The sequence below is a fragment of the Haplochromis burtoni genome, unplaced genomic scaffold (genome assembly GCF_018398535.1).
Source record: "Haplochromis burtoni strain Fernald_Lab_line unplaced genomic scaffold, NCSU_Asbu1 Contig_11, whole genome shotgun sequence".
NCBI classification, from domain to species: domain Eukaryota; kingdom Metazoa; phylum Chordata; class Actinopteri; order Cichliformes; family Cichlidae; genus Haplochromis; species Haplochromis burtoni.
This window is the reverse complement of record NW_024582372.1, coordinates 428,088-445,779: the sequence shown is the minus strand read 5'-3', so window position 1 is coordinate 445,779 and position 17,692 is coordinate 428,088. Positions and strand designations below refer to the sequence as shown.

At 38.8% G+C, this 17,692-nt stretch overlaps 1 protein-coding gene and 1 long non-coding RNA gene across 5 annotated transcripts in view; both read right to left on the bottom strand.

Moving 5' to 3' along the window:
* The window catches only part of furina (furin (paired basic amino acid cleaving enzyme) a), an 80,406-nt gene that overhangs the window by 28,991 nt on the left and 33,723 nt on the right, over window positions 1-17,692 (bottom strand). For all 4 annotated transcript variants that reach the window (XM_005915199.3, XM_005915202.3, XM_005915201.3 and 1 more), the window contains exon 3: window positions 7,734-7,832. In XM_005915199.3, coding sequence (XP_005915261.1) covers window positions 7,734-7,832 — 99 coding nt within the window. The remainder of the gene's footprint in view (window positions 1-7,733; window positions 7,833-17,692) is intronic.
* LOC121812192 overlaps window positions 15,545-17,692 on the bottom strand; it is a 4,994-nt gene continuing 2,846 nt past the window's right edge. Inside the window, exon 2 of the long non-coding RNA XR_006052915.1 lies at window positions 15,545-17,676. This is a non-coding gene — a long non-coding RNA (uncharacterized LOC121812192). The remainder of the gene's footprint in view (window positions 17,677-17,692) is intronic.

Below are 17,692 nucleotides of genomic sequence, written 5' to 3'. Positions count from 1 at the left end.
ACACAGAAAATAAATGTCTACGCTTACTCCCTTTCCATTTTCAATTCTCTTGAAGGGAGATCAAGGTGGTGCAACATCTCAGACTAAAAGGTTCCCATGATTCTCTCTCTCCAAGACTGTTATTTATATCTTAACAGCAAATGTCATGTTCTACACAGAGACAACATAATAATAAAGTATATTAAATATTGCTTCTCAGCACTGAATCAAATTCTATCAAATCTAAAAAAAAAAAAAAGAAGCCAATCAAACGAACCATTCATTTTGCAAAAGTCACACAGCATGTTATGTCCAGGGCAGCTGTGGCTCAGGGGGTCGAGGGGATTGTCTGCAAACTGGAGGGTTGGTAGTTCTGAATGTTAAAGTATCCTCAGGCAAGATACTGAACCTCGAGTTGCCCAGTTGCATCCAAAGAACTTGGACATAGAAAAAAAACCAAAACAAAACAAAACAAACAAACTGTACTTTTTAGTGGCCCCCATTTGGCCACCCCTATGTAAAAATTCAGGAGCCATCCCTGCCTGTATCATGTGTGCTATTTGCTAACACTTGATGCTGATCTCTCCTCAATCCAAGCTATGTAGAGTTAGCAGCTTTGTAAAGTCCACCTGACAACCATCTCTTCTCTCTCTCACAACAAAGAGCCAACATTTAGTTTTGCCCTGAGAGAGAAGAAGTACTAGAAGTTGCCTATTGATATGAGCTACTGGCTAATGCTTGTAATTTGACTTAGTAGCAGTTAGTAGATATTTGGTTTTATACCGTTTTTGACCTTAGGTTAGAGAACTGTCTTGCTTTTGTTTTTTGTGTTAGTCTAGTGTTGGGTTGGTTTGAAGCCTTAAGAAAAAAAAAAAAAAAAAAAAAAAAAAGATGTCTAGAAGCAAATAAACTGCTAATCTCTAGGCAGGAGATTTAACAAGTACCCTAATTACTCCGAAAAGGGCAGGTAACAGTACAGTTTAGAGAAATAAAGCCAGCTGATGATATGCAACGTCTCTCAGTCACTCTAATATTGGCTTCCTAAGGAAAAGGGCACAACTGACAAAAAAGGATGTCTACAGTCAGTTGTACATCGTGACCAATTTGTAATTTTCAGTCATATAAAAAAAAAAAAAGTATGACATTTTCTCCTGCGTCATCACGTGGTTCTATGTGACTTTCCCTTCTTCGTTTTCTGCAATGTTTTTATCACACCTTAATCTTGGTTTCACACCTATGCAGGGTCGGTGGTTGTTGTGCAACATTTCCACAATGATTCTGTTCAAACAGATCAAGATTCTTGGAAGACAGAAAATGTTTGCAAAGTCTGATGCAACACAGGAAATTCTAAAATTTGCAACAAAGGATTTTCACTATAAACATGGTGTGTGGAGTGTATACTACTAGATCTAATCTCATCAATTAATGCAAGTCATAGTTCAAGTGTATGCCTTTGGTGCCCTTGAAAGCTATTCACATACACAAAACCATGCAAAAGCAATATCTGGCATGCCAGAGAAGGCATGCCACCTTTATCACACTTTATACATTAAAACCAATATAAAATTACTGATCCTTTTAAGGTCTTTTTCATCTTTGCATGACTAAAAGAAAACACTATGTCTGATACAAACAGCAGCCAATGCAGTTTAGAAATCAGTACTAACTACACAGGGTTAATCTTTCCTATGTTAGTCATAATAGATGACTGCCAAGTCATACACACTCGACTTCCAGCAAACATGCAGAATAGCTTCCCTGCAGTCATTACAGTTCCTGCTCCTTTCAGCTTCAGGCATCTCAGTGACACCAGTTATTTCCAGCTAATTTGTGCAGTCAGTCATCTTAATGTCACACACAGTTCTTGGAAATGTCCATCAAACTGAACAAAGACATAATTTTCCACTAATTAATGTATTAGAGAGGAGTACTTTAGTTCTAGTCACAAGGAACTGACAGCAGAGATTAGTGGCCCAGGCGTGTCCATAAACTATGCACGCAATGAGGATGCAGAGTTTTAGAAATGCATCTCCCCGCTGACACCTTACATTATTTACCAATCATTTTTAATAGCGTGTCTTTTCTATAAATTGAGCATCTCCATACTTAAGTAAACAGTGAACAGAAATGGTGTAAGTTATATACTTTTTCAAAACCAAACTTGAACAGATTCCTACTTTTTCCTGGAGTGTAGCAAGTATTTCCACTTTCTACCTTTTAAAAAGAGTCTTTTGAAAACCTTCAATAGTCTGTGACAGAACACAAAGTATCTATGAAGTAGTCAAATGGGCACTTTTATTAAAAGCAGGCTTTGAAAATTAAAAACTGTCTATCTCATACGCCCAGACCGGCCAACGCACAACTAATGTTTACAAACAGACTGCCTTGGCTCATGTTTAGGTGGAGAGTCCTATCTCTGCAACACATAGGCACCCCACCCTTCCCATCTTACCCAACCACTGCTTTGCCCTTCATTATACAAACACAGCATCCTCCCACAGGGACCAAGTTGGAGCCTCAAATGAGGAATCATTCCTGTAAAGGAATACAGTAGAGTGCCATTCGTATCACACCTCAGTCACAATGTCATTTATGTTTACAGAGCTGTTATTATTCTTGACATAAAAAGCCTCAACCAGCCAAACCTATTACAGCAAATCCAGCTTACAGTGCTCTGTGTATGCGCGCATCTTCTTTTTCTTCATTTCATTATTTTGTTGAATAGAAGTAAACTTCCCAAACAAACCAAAAGGAAAAGCACAGACGGCATAAAACGGGAAAGCTGAAGTCGTGGAGGTAGTAGATAGACCCAAGCTTTAAATCTTGAACAGACCCTATTAACAGTGCTCTCAGCTCCGTCGTCATTCTATGAGATCTGGCATAGGTCCAGGTGCTTTTGTAAGTAATTAGATGCTCTTCAAAGAGAGTTTACTGAGCCTTTTGTTCAGGCTTCATCTCAATCAGTTTAAAAGCTGCAGAGGGCCTTGCTAAGATTTAAAATTCCTTTTATTTGAAGCATTTCTGCAATATTTTATGGAAAAACACTTGGGCTGATGCAAATGCAAGTCCGACCTGCCGGTTTTCAAGCTCTAATCAAACTATTCATTACAGGAAAGTTTAAAATGTGTAGCAATGCTAATACATTTGCAAGTTAATGATAATTGTGCAAAGCTCTACTGATAAAATAAACTCACGAATACTAATCTAACCATCGTGAACTAGACTGGAGGACATGAAACTGTAAGGCTCCACTTTCTCTGAGTTGCTGTGGGGGAAAAAAGGATTCAAAAACAGGAAATGGAACACCAGCGTTAAAGGAAATCCCAGAGAGGGAGGTGGACCACTTCTAACATGTACGCAAACAAACCCAGCATAAGTTGTTCTACTCCCAGTGTGCACCTGTACTGCAGAGATGCAGTGTGTGGCCAGAGATACTTCAAGGCAGATTTCATTTCTTTTCTTCCGAGGCAGGAGTAGTTTTGATGCACATAATGATTCTGCAGATGCACCTGTCGAGATTACGGTAACGGGCATTAAATTTCGAGGTTTACAGAATAGACAGGACACAATTTAAATGCAAATACATTTATATCGTTTCCAGAGACTTGTAAAAAAAGCTCCTCTTTGCTTTCATACAACTTACGAGGACAGGAACAGTGTTGAGAAGCTGGAGCCAGATTATAAAAGTAGTATTATTCACAGTTATGTATCATGTTTTTTTAGTCAGTTTTTTTCAGTGAAACCCAGTGCACACAGATCACTGTGATCCAGTGTCAGGGAGAAAAAACAAACAAACAAAAACCCATCAGCGTTTAAATGAATAGAATAAAATATATGCAAGTATAATATTATATTCTATATAATATTATAGTTTTTTTCCTGCATAATTTAGAATCCACTGCAATCAGCTGGAAGTTATGATTCAACTCTTGATTCCTGCATGTGATTCGGTCTGAAAGTCACCCTAAACTCTCCTGTCACAAAAACAGAAGGTCATTTCCAGCTCCTTCAAAGATTACACAACAACAGGGCAAAAAATTAACATAAAATACTATAGGAAACCCACTGAGCTGAGCTTAGAGCTGTAATAATTGCTTAATTAATGGATCAAAGGATTATCTCAGGAGGTAAAATGGGTCGCTCATTAATTACAGGGTTGGTGGTTCAGTTCCGGCTCCCTTTTTATGCACCCCTCAGGTCAGACACTGAAACTGGCTTCGGATGGTCACCCCAGCATGTCGCACAATAACCTGCTGCTTTAGCTACATGTGAAGTTGAGGCATGTCATATATCTATAATCCAAATTGATTGGTACACTAGTTGATGTTTGCATTTATGCTTATGGGGTCAGTAATTTAGCAACTTTAGTAGTTAGCAGATACAGACAAAAAGAAAGTTTACTACAAAGCTGCCATGTTTGACGAGTTTTTGTATTTATTTTTTTTTTTTATATTGATTTGGTTTTAAGTAGAGATGGCACGATACCACTTTTTAATGTCCGATACCGATATCATAAATTTGGATATCTGCAGATATCGATATGAATCCGATATAGCGCATTTGTAATCAATAAAACTGTTTTTTTATAAATATCTTGCTGCATTTTGTATAAGTTCATACTCAAGTTTTAAAAAACAAGAGATTGAAGCTATTCTGTTATACCTGTATGCAAAAAATACACTCCACCCAAAACATTTTATAGTTCAGCAACACTGATCAATCTAATAAATTTAAACCTACACCATCCTCCCTATTCTGGTATTTTAAAGAGTACTTAGTGGAAATATTAAGCAACCTAACTAATAGGGTTGCCAACTCCCAGCAAAAATATTAGGGAACCACCCCCGCCCTTAATGGATGTATCCATCCATCCATCCATCCATTCGCTTCCGCTTATCCTTTTCAGGGTCGCTGGAGCCTATCCCAGCTGTCATAGGGCGAGAGGCGGGGTACACCCTGGACGGTCGCCAGTTTGTCGCAGGGCTAACAATGGATGTAATCAACTTTAATTTAATGCAAGTGTAAAACAAATGCACAAATCAATTATTTTTCTACAATATTTAAATAGATTCAACACAGGAAAAAGTACTATAGCTTACTAGGGTGTATATTAGACTTATTAGTTACTATATACAATAATGGATTTCTATACATTTAATCAGGTGACCACTTTTGTTGTAAGATTCAGATAATTATTTATTCAAAGTTTTTAAATGACATAACAAAGAAAAATATTTTTTGTGCCCCCCTTTCCCTGTTAATGCCCAACCTGGCCCCCGACAAAACTTTGCTAGACCCGCCCCTGCACAGTTACCAGCCGTCAGCTATGTAGAAAAGGATCCTGGTGTTATTTGTCTCTCAGAAACAGTTCATAACTTCCCTTCAACTCATTCATGTCACCTAAAAGGTAAACCTGTTTCTCCATCACCTGTTCAGCTCTGATGATTCAGTAAGGACATCTCCTGGTTTCATCTTCATGTTTCCCTCTCATATCCAAATCAATATCATGACCAGCAGCTTTTACAGCTGTGGCTCCAGCAAACATCAGCTGATACTAGAAAGTAATATTAAATACATTCTAACAACAGCTGATCAAGCTTAAACGTGCTGCTGTTGTTTATCCGCTGGTCTCCTCTTTCTGGTGCAAAATGGGTGATAAACAAACAAGAGACGGGACTTGCGGCAGAAAAGCCGATCAGCTGATCATTGATCAGTTTCATGTTTGAAGTAATAACAGGAGAGGAAGGAGGAGTGAATGAGAGAAGTAGATGCAACTGCACAGCAAAGACAGAATAACTCCAGCTTTGTGTCTTAATTCTAGCTGAAGTACGGGACAAATCGCTTCCTTTTCACCTCAATATGGAACTCCAATGGCGAGTCCAGCTGTGGCTCAATATATCAGTTGTTAAGCTTAACGTGGAAATACTATGCAAACATTCAGGGATGAACTTACACACTTGCTTTACTTCTCTGGGACAGTTTTCGCCAAGATGAATTGCCGCGGTTAGGAAGCATGTAGCAAGGCTCCAAATGCTCCAACAGACCGCCAACAGCCGCTCTATCACGTGACACTTACTGCTCCGATGCACCAATCTGGGATACGCCAAGTAACGCGTTTTGTGAGGTGATTTTGTGATACTTCGGATCGGATTACATTCTTTATTTCTCTCCGATATCCGATCCAGTAATTTAGGTCAGTATGGGACTGATACGTATAATCGGATTGGTCCATCTCTAGTTTTAAGTGTCTATTTTCAAAATGAACGATTTTCTTTTATTTAGAAGCATTAAAAACAATCCTTCAAACATTCTCTTTCTCACTTGCTTTCCCACAGCCATGAATGCTAATTTCACACCCTTCCCTTTGTCCCTTCCAGTGGGGGTAGGACACTGACTCATTTTCACACTAACCTCAAACTCCTACAAAAAAAGCAAGAAAACACAGACATGTGAATTTACAAATTACATCAGTTAAGGAGGAGGAAGAATCAGGTCGATAGAGAAGTGCATGTTCACCTTCCAAGCCCTTGAGTAAATGAGGGAGGGGAAGAAAAAAAAAAGGGGGGGGGGGAGGAGAGGAAATTGTTTGGACTGACAAACCAGAACCAGAATAAAGATCTCTTACATTTTTTTTAAGTTAGATTATTATTACAATGCCAAACAATAAAAACAGAATGACTTTAATATTGAACATATGGTAATAAAATGCAAGAAAATCTGCCTGCACAACATAATGGGGTTGTCATCTGTTTTATCAACCTAATTGTTCAATATGTTAAACACGTTTCTTCCCCATTATCCCAGCCCATGTACACTGAACAGCTACTTTATTTGGTACACAGTGGTTTGCCTACGGAACTGCTTTAATTCTTCATAGCATCGTTTCAACAAGGTTGCTGGAAACGTTTCTGAGGTTAGACAAAATCAATGTGCAAAACCAACCGAAATTGACACCAAAGCACAGTTTGTTCACGCCAGCAGATGTGATTCTCTTTCGGTTGTGTGGGAAAATCCCAGCCTTTCTGAAATAGTCAGACTGGCCTGACTGACACCAACAATGATCCAAAAGTCACTTAAATGAATTTTCTCCCTCATTATGACGCTCAGTTTGACCTTTGTCTTGATCGTACCGACATGACTAAATGCACAGAGTTGTTGCCATTGGACTTTCTGATTAGGTATTTGTATGAACAAGCAGTTTAAGAGGTGTACCTAACAAAATGGTTGGTGAGCCCACACAAGGCACTAATCTTATTAAAAAACAAAAACAAAAGCACCAGTGCCATTATTTAGGTTTGTGTATGGAAATAAAACTAGTGTAATATTTGTGTTTGTCTTAAAAGCATTTGTTTATCTGTTTATGTTCTTATGAACTTAGCAAGAGTTTATGTTCCCCCATTTCTGACATTTTAGATGACAACCCACAGCAAATGATTTTAAGAGATGGCTTTATATTTGAAAATAAATAAATAAATTTTAAAGAAACTACATCCAAAGTAGGATTTATAAGCTTTAAAAGGAGCCCAGAGAGTGCGGTTTACTAGGTCAAACACAATTCTAAAGCCCGATTCACTACAAAGTTCTTCCAAAATGCCAAAAAATAAACCCCAACACTGCAAAAATCCATCACACAAAGAACGCTCTAGCATAAAGCAGCAGTTTCAACACTTCACACCTAGTCAGTCACCATTCCATTAGAAACCAACAGACTTCCTTTGCATGCATGACTGTAGCACCAAAAACAAATGTCTTACCTTGGGATCGTTTAGTAGACGGACGTGCGTCCCCCTGTGATCTGACAGTGATCTCTTCACCACTGTGCGATGCCGAAAGTGATAATAATCGCCAAATACCTGCAGAGATGAGGAGATATGATCCATTATCACATCAGAGCCATTTAAGTCTCTCTGTAGTCTGATAACAGCTCTTCATATGATAATAGGTTCAATAAAGTATGAAATCACTGTAGTCTCTATCCTTTCATATTCTCGACCAATAAATCAATATTTTCAGGAAAATCACAACTGTGTGTACAGAGCCAGTGCAAAGTCAGGCAACACGCAGCTGGCAGTTAATTTATAAAATAATGCACAGGTATTGGTATGACCTTCAGACCAGTTATAGAAATATTTCATAAATATAAACATATGCTCATATACACGTAGTTACATAAAATTCTTAAAGAAAAATGCAACATAACAGATGATTTAAAAAAAAACAACAAAAAAAAAAACAACATGTTTCTATTTACTACAGTCCATCTATAAACCCATTTTGGCCTGGCTTATCTCTCCCATCTTTGCAACCATTTCTCTCCACATTTTGCGGCACCTAATTAGGCTAATGGGCTGCCAGCAATGCATGACACGATGTACTCGCATTGTTTGTGTAAACCTACCCCACCCCACTCATGGCACCACAAACTTGACTTACACATTACTCATTGGGAAATCCTATACGTGACCCATATTCCTCTGTAATCAGTCCATTAATACAGTATGAACCTAGGTTATTAATATTGAGCAGCAGCACACTTGGGAGAACAAGTTGTCTAAGCAAATGAAAAACACTTCACATCATAGCAGAGCAGTTTCAGAGGGAAAGAAACATGGTGGCTTTGTTTTACTTAATTTTTTTAAAAAGGTATATTTAAAAAAAAAAAACGAAAAAAAAAAACAACAACACTATAATAACCCATTATCACACTGATCCTTGTTTTCAAAGCCCCGCATTATGAAACGATTCAGGATGTTATAGAAACAATGCAATTAAACATTTTTTTAAAAGGGCTATATTTAGTAATGAAAGTAAAATGTTCTCGGGTGGTGGTAATGAGGCGGTGTCTGTAATTAAGCTTTTTTTTTTTTTAAAGTTTAGTTTGACTTTTTGTTTTCAAAGAAGGATTTCCAAAGCCAGTTTTGAGTGTTAAAAATGTTGATGGGTAGCCTTCATTAGGAGTGGAGAACAACCATATATAATCAATGTGTCTGCCTGAGCCCGTTAGTCACTGCGTGCTACATGGACTGTTGATACAGTCTAATGAGTGATGACTAAATAAACTAACTAAATGAATTAATGGTGAGAATCTACACATCCCAAAAATAAATTAATTGACACTGAATCCAATTTTATAGTCTATTACCAATTTAAATCATCTTTCAATAAAAAGAAACTGACTCAAGGGGGAGGTTTAGCTTGCTTTTGTACTAGTTCTCTACTGGTGTTTTGACTTTCTGATCAATTATTAAAGCAAATGTACTCATCAGTTAGAGCAAAAATTACCAATGAGTTTTGGAGGAAAAAAAATACCATGTATGTTCCAACTAATCAAACAATCAAAAAAATGTATTGAGTAGCAGCTGATTTTCCCCTTCCTTATGTTTCTCCTCAGTTTCCCTGCTTGTTCCCGCTCTGCATTTGTGTGATTTCTCTCCAGCTGCCACTTGCACACTCTTGCACTGATCCACTAATCAACCTCCGGCTGGATACATTCCGGCTCTTCACTCGATTATCTCACACATTGTGCAGTTAGCCAATGTGTTCCAAATACAACGGACAGCTTCTAGTTCAGTTTTTTTTCTTGTGCTACCAAGCCTGCCAGCCCTGCCCCCTCTTCCACATCCACTCATAAGCTCAAGGGCCAGCTACGCTCTCCTTCCTGCTCGCTCCACCTTAAGCAGTTTCCTTGCTCCCCACCTCATGCTCATCCTGGCAATGGAACTGAATTTGTTGTACAGTACAACTGCTCATTCTGCTGGAGTCCTGCTTTTGGTTCTCATTCGGCTTCTTTATATTCTGAACCGTTAACTAAAACATACTTACACATTTTTTTGTGTGTGTTGTGTGTCCCAGTAGAGATTGGTGTTGAGCTAAGGTAGTGCAACACTCCTCAACTCTAAAACAGATACGGCTCAGCCCACCAACCTCCTCTGCTCCCATTTAATCACAGTAAACAGGCCAATTCAGCCTGGCTGACACAAAAAGCTCCTGCACACAAAAACCAAAGGACAATAGGGAGGCAATAAGCGAGAGGGAGGACACACTTTACAGTGATATTTAGCTCAGAGGTGGGACTACCAAAACCACAAGTCTCTGTGTGCAAAAATCATTAAAGAACAAGTCTGGATATAAAAGGGGAGAGAACACTGACAACCAAAAGGCATTAGCCGAGCCAACCAACCCTTTTCTGAATAAAAGAATGAAAGCAGGTAGCGTATCCATTGTGTTTGCCAAGATAAGAGCCTGGGAGGCTGGACACTGATCAAAGACATGGGCAAAGAGTGGCAGGATTCATTAAGCAACCTTAAATAACACCAACATCAGTGAAAAGACTGGCTGAATGGAATAATTGAAACTCATTGCAATGATGGTCAAAGAAGATAAACAAGGTTAAAAACAAAAGAAAAAGTCACTGTTATCCAACTTGGGAAACCTTTTAATTAAATATATGTGTCTGAAATTTTTATTTCCATAGGTCATAATTATTTCACTTTAAGGCATCTTGTCATCAGATTTTTAGGAAATTTGCAAAGTTATGCCAACCTCCCTACAAAAAAAGGAAAAACAAAAGAACGCCAATCTGGCCTGTGATTAGTTTTTGGACAAAAACACCTTGCATGCACACACATACTCGAGCAGGGACAAAAAGGTCAATTCCCCTGAAAACATCTCAACTGTTACAAATGTATGCGCACACATACACTCACCCACACTTAACCAAAGGAAATCCATTCCAGTCCTGTTAAATGTCTACCCTGCAGCTTAATCATCATCATCAGGCAATCAGCAACAAATCTTAAGAGCTTGTGTTTAACAATTTATCTCAGGATCACACTGTTTCTGTGGGGTTTTAACTGCTTTCCACTGAGAGAGAAAGGGCCATTTACAGCAAAGACATTCACGTGGAAAACTGATCTGGTCCACAACTTCTGATGCGATAAGCTGGGCACCGCTGGAGCACGACAGACTTAACCAGTGCTCACCTAGTGGCCTGTTACTAAAGTGAGGCATTAATCCATCAACCTCATTAATATGCATAGTAACAGACAGTGGAAAATTACTGTCTGCTGCTTTGTTTGCACGTTGGCTCCCTCCTCAGCTGCCAAATTTACCTTTTGGGCAAAGCACTTATCGAAAGGTTTGGTATCTCATCTCCAGAGGCTGTTGACACAATTATGTTTTACAAAGAGCCAAACAATGTCTGGAGACAAATTGGGAAAGAGGTTTGGGGCTGCAATAAGACGATAGCAAACAGTTTCGGATGCTGTGAACATCGAGCCTGTGGATTTTTGAAAATCCCATTCAAGGGGGAGCCATCATTGTGGTTCAACTATGGACACATCAAACCACCCCACACTTCATTTTCATTTGGATTGCGTTTGATTTAAGAGAATCACAATGTAGGACATTACCATATTTTGCTCGTGCATCAGTGAGCAGAGATAAATTGAAAAAAAAATTAGACTTTCATAGGACAAGTAATCATCCTAAAATAGTTCAGCAACTTGTTTATTTAATGAGGCCGGAGTCCAATTACTCGCTGCGGTGAATGGGCAGAACAGGGCACAGATGGCCACAGTGGCAGCTGGATATAACAAACTGTTTCTTTAAAAAAAAAAAAACAAAAAATAAAATAAAGACAACAACAGAGTAGACAGACCAACCCGAGCTCCCCGCACACACCTGAAAATGGGCTTTCACAGCTGGCCTATGTTTCTGCCAAACCGCATTTAGTCATTACATGTTCTCTCCTCATTGTTTGCCCCCTTAATTATTTTCCTAGCACACGGCGTCTCTAGTTACTCATTAACCTTTAGTTTTATTTGGCAACTATGCTATGCATTTACTTAATAAGAACGCAAGCTAAATCATCACCACAGTGGCTCAATGGCACTGTTGCCCCACAGGAAGAACAGTGTTTTGAAACCTAGCCACAACAAGGCTGTTTTGTATAATATTTGTATATGCTCTGTGTTTGCATAAACTGCCTCCAGTTTTAACCCATCCTATGAGGATCTAAATGCAGACAGCAAAAATTTTGCACAAGTTAAAGAAAATTACTCAAAAAAAAAACCAAAAAAAAAAAAAAAACCCCTCTTGCTTCAAACTTCAATTTAACATTTTCTGTTTTCTGTTGAAGAGCTGTAAATTAAGCAGTGGGTAATTTGACAAACAAAAAATGTCTAAATTAATATAATACAAACTGGAACAAACTGTTAAACATATGAAACCTTACAAGGTAAAAGCAAGCTACCTTATTTATCAACAACCAATCCATTCTCAACAAGCTACCGCCCTCATTCCTCAGCTCTGTTTATACTGTAAACAGATTATAATTCTTGGCACAGTCGACCATTCAGTCTACACAAACTGTTTTGAAGAACTCTGATTAGCTCATTTAATGTTGAACAAAAAAAAGAAAATGGATTAAATACAGAATTGACATTTCTGTACAGAGGACAGGCTGATATAGGCAGTTTCAATATCTACACTTGAAAGAAAAGAAAATGACCCACAGAGTTAAGAGAGCCTCAGTTTAAGTGCTAATGATTTAATGATTAAGCTCATTTTGTATTATGTGGCTGGATGGGTTAATGTGCAAAACAAAAAGGTCAGGATGCCCTCCTTTAGCAGATGATTAACCTTCTCAGGGGTCTGCCACTTGGCTTTTGTTGGCTAGTTGGAGACCTCTGATGAACCCAAACACCTACATCCACCTGCTGGCAACACAGCAGGCGCACGTTGGCAGATTCTGTTCAGTAATGTAATGCAATACTTGAAATCCTCGTCACATTTTTACTTCTTGTTAACCATTGACTACACAGTAAATGCCAATTTTTTATTGACTAAAATAAATAATATTTACACTGATGCAGTCAAATAAAATACTGATTCTCGCACCTTAAATTTATGGCAAGCCTCTATAATAACAATGCAATAAAACAAAAGAGGCAACTATTGTTTGCCTTCTAATTACTTAATAAAAAACAAAGAAATATTAGCTCATTATATGCTCCTTTCTTATTGAGTCCCTGCATTAAGAAATGACGGACTCAGCATCTCGGCCACTGCAGCACAACCTCAACTTTATAGAGAGGATGAGCGTGTAAAAAGTTTACAGTGTCATTGCAGGAGTGCTGCAGGGCTGGTAGCTCACGGGTCGATGCATGCTGTTCTCAGATGACTAACTCCTCGCAGTGTCTTTATGGTGCTGTGAAGGTAAAGTCAGAAGCGCAGGACAAGACACATACACAGCTGCTCTAACACCCCAAGTCCCAGCTGCACTGAGTTTGTACAGACTAACATAATCAATTATAGAAAAGCCAATACATCTGAGCAGTAGAAATCCAATCCATCTGTGCAATCGTGTTATGATATATGGAGATATATATGTGTATGTACACACACACACACACACACACACACACACACACACACACACACACACACCTTTAGGTATTTAGCCCCATTTGTGAATCACATGGTTTCCTCGAGTGTCTCCATGGTCACACATTAAAAACAAATGTCTGAAAAAGTGAAAGGAGAAAAAAAAAAAAAATGCCAGAATGTTCTGGCTGAATACTGAAGACTTACTGTGAGACACTGAAAGCTGGCCTCAGGATGAAGTCAGATAACACGCTAAAAATTAGCTCATCCTGAGCACAACTACAACCAGCAGGTGCTGTAGGGAAAATGTCTGAGATACGCATTCATGAAAATATTCTCAGAAATGAAACAAGGTTCATTGGATGATGGCTGACCGCAAAAAAATACCTTCAATTATTAACCTTTATTTAACCACCAAGTAAAAATAATTCAGACTTTTTAAAAGAGCTTTGTGGGTCCAGATAGGCAGCATTGCCATAGCATGGTTTTTGATGCGATGAGTTGTTGAGTTCGAACCCAAGACCTTCCTGCTGTGAGGAAACATTGCCAACCACAGGACCACTTTAGCATTGTTCAATTCAATTTGATTTATACAGCACCAAATTACAACAGCAGCTGCCTTAAGGCACTTTGCACTGTGGGGAAAAGACCCTACAATGATACAACAATATACCCAGAGATGGTTGAAGAATCAATTCCTCAGCTGTCTTGGGACATGTGTGCAAAAAATGTATCTGGGATTTAACTGTCACAGATAAGACGTTTAAAAAGCTATATATATATGTGAAGGTCTTGATATTCATTGTGCTTTAGAAAAAGAGTGAAGTGTGCACGCGTCACCATTTCCTGAACTGGGAAATTCATCTACTGAAGGTTTTGATGTACAACCAGCAGTATTCACAAGAAACACAAAGGTAAAGGCAAGTGCAAGATATGAATCATCCACAGCAGATGATTCAGACTAAAATAAATCCGCGTTTGTCCAACAGCCCATTTTTTTGTATTCATTCTGATAGCAGTGGTGGCACTGTAATATTGTTCATTACTCTCCCAGTAACATTTTACTTTCATTAATATTTAAAATTACGTCTAATTTATTTTGCTGTAAAACACCTCCCAGGCAGCTACAGTGCATATATACATGCACACTTTTTTTAAAGCAGTTCACTAATGCAATACAATGTCCCCAAGCAGGCATAAAGTGATAGTCTAACTCGAGCAGTCGTCTTGCATTGATCCTTTTAATTGTTAATAACAGAGCAAAGAATTCCCTCAATCTGGACAAAAGATTCAATTAGAAGAGTGCAAACCTGCTAAACTACTAATCGAAAAACTTGGCTGATGTGAAAACGTCCCTTCTTGTTAACTGAAATAACTATACTGAAATAAATATCTATAATGTTTAAAAAAAATAAAAATAAGGCACATGTGTGATTATGCTCGTAGAACTTCTAACATGATGAACCTCTAATGACAATTGTGCACTCTCTCTTACAGCTGGGAAACAAACTACTTTTCATGATCAGCCTGCTGGAAATCAAAGATTGCCCCATTAGATTTGTATTAACAGTTGAGAGATAATCTCTTTAAACCCATCAACAACTCTCATGCAGATGCCTTGATGAGCTCTTCCTCATTAGTGGACTGTATCCATCACTGGTGGGTGTGTGTGTGTGTGTGTGTGTGTGTGTGTGTGTGTGTGTGTGTGTGATGAGGTGGGAGCATTGGGGCTGGGGGTGTCTGGAAAGGAAAGACATCTATACAGAGATGGAGGAAATTGGAGAGGGACAGAGAGGAAGCAGGCTTTTATCACAAGGGAGGCAATTCTATCAGTGGGAGAGCAGAGTGTATGATTGCTTCTGACACTGCGAGGGAATACCAAATCTAATCTGAGCTTTCAATCTGTATTAAAAAAAAAAAAAAAAGTACAGAAAACTGACCAAAACAGTTTAAATGGAGAAAATGATGCTCTTTAAAACCAAAAAGATACCAGGGAGTCATTTTGCGCTTCGGGGTTCTTCCTATTTTGCCCCCCCCTTTTCCAGCAAACTTCTATCTTTTGCGGTTATTTCAGTCTATTTCACAAATAAAAATTAAAAGTAGGTTTGAGTGAACAAAATCATACTGAACAAAACAGGTTTAATCTTTTGCTTTTAGAACGGTGGTGATTTTCCTCTTACTAAAACCTTTATTGGTGTCTGCAAAATCTCCATGCAGAAACAAATAATAATCCTGTTATTGTGTAAATACACTGTTGTGGCATTCTGGCTAAATAATTACTTAGAGACTGGAGCTCAAGGTTGCGAAGTTCATGAAAGACAAAAGGCGATACACAGCATTTATTCCGGTTGCAGTGCTAAAACAGTGAGCAACAACACTGCTGCCAAAACAGGAAGTAACTGGTTCTGCTGATACCTTCCTCGTCCCTCAAACATTTTGACATCTGTGCAGCCTTGTGTATTACAGTTTCTTTGAAGAACTACAGCTATAAAGAATGGATCATTACAACAAAATTTCTTTCCTGCTACTACATTGCTGTATAACTTGTTAATGTTCAGCTAAGCTTAACAGTTGGTTGTTTGTGACGATATATGTAGCGGCAGTTCAATGACATTGCCACTTATTTCAAAATAATTTGGTTGTGACAGTCATATTAACACAGTTATAAGGCAGTTGGTAGAGAACCGCTTTGCAGGCTGTGCTGTACAGGTATACAAGCAGCTCTGCATAAATCACACCATCCTGCTTGCCTTGTTTTTGAATATATAAAGCTCATTGTGCCCGACGCTCCCTACCACAGTAAACAATACTCTGTGCAAGCAGCAGAGCCAAACCACATGACAAAACTGCATATGGTCATTACTGTGGAAACAAATGCATTTCCATTTTTTTCCCCCTTCATTTTTTGCAAAATTATCTAGTCTTATGAAACAGCAACATTTTCATATGATAACTGGCCATGTTCTAATGCAGTATGAAAAATGCCCCAACATGGTTGTAGTGGTTTGTCTGGGTTACCTGAAACATTCTTGATAGCACTCTACATGCAGCAAATGTACACTTTTTAGGAAATGGAGAAAATAATCCGCATGATGAGGTGAAATGTTTTGGGGGGTTTTCCCAGCTCTCAAAAAGGTCACACCATTTCACATTCATGAAGATTCTCTTCCCCCCTTAACACTGAACAAAGTCAAATCTGACAGTGCTGAGAAGAACAGAAGATGCACCATGAATTCACTGGCAGGTAGTTTGCTTCTCAGCCCCAAAGGCCCCCTGTCAGGAGTGCTGGAATAAAAGCTATTATATAAGGAGACATGAAAGCAGGGTGCAAAAAAATTATATATCTTGGATTGGATGCCATTAATATGTACTGATGAATAACCATGAGCGCTGATATTAATTCTGCAATGAGTCAGATTACCGCACTGAATTAAACGATTAGGCTGAAATGTAGGTCTCATCACCTGGTTTCTGTTTTATTTCCCTATTTTAAGGTCAGTTTATGATGTACATGCAGAGGTGATGTTCTTTACGGGGAGTTTAACAGCTGAATCTGAAGTTAACAGTGCATCTAAACTAGCAAAGTAGCACTTGGATTGTAAATTCTAAGACCACAAGGATGCGCGCGCACACACACACACACACACACACCTCTGTGCTCATTTCAAATATAATGTCAGTAATAACCTGTTGAATTTCTTCCCACCTTACCCTCTTCCTTGCTCACACACACAGACTCTCTCAAACACTCACTGAAGATGGTGCAAAAGGTGATTGCCAGTGGGACAGGGGCTAATAAGATTTAATTCTGCAGTCTAATTCTATCTCCCCTTTTAACTCACGGAGCAAAGATAGAGCACTCCTGCAAGACAGTAATACCAAACAGGCTCTCCCCCCACCACCACTGATGGACCGCTGGGGCCATGTGAGGAAGCTGCACTCTCTTAATTTCCATCTAAAACATTTCCATCACTGTCCTCTCCCTCCACAGAGGACTGAGCATTTTAGTCTCTGCACCTACCACACCACCACAGGTAGCTGAGCCCTCTGCACTTCAATTTAAAGGAGTGTCATGAGGGTCTCCCCAAGGTGCACAGCAGCTGCATTTTAAGAGTGACTTTGAGGGAAATTGTGAGGTGAAGGCCATTTCTTTAATGAAAACTGCCTTAAGTTAGAACATTTCTTGGCTATTTTTGATGGCCTTAGCACAATATGGAAACTCTATACTTCAAGCAGCTTCTCTCAACTCGCTCCCCGACAAAGAAGGGCTTTGAAGACCACCTCTGTACTCTTAATGAGGAGTTCTGACACCTCAGTATATATATCA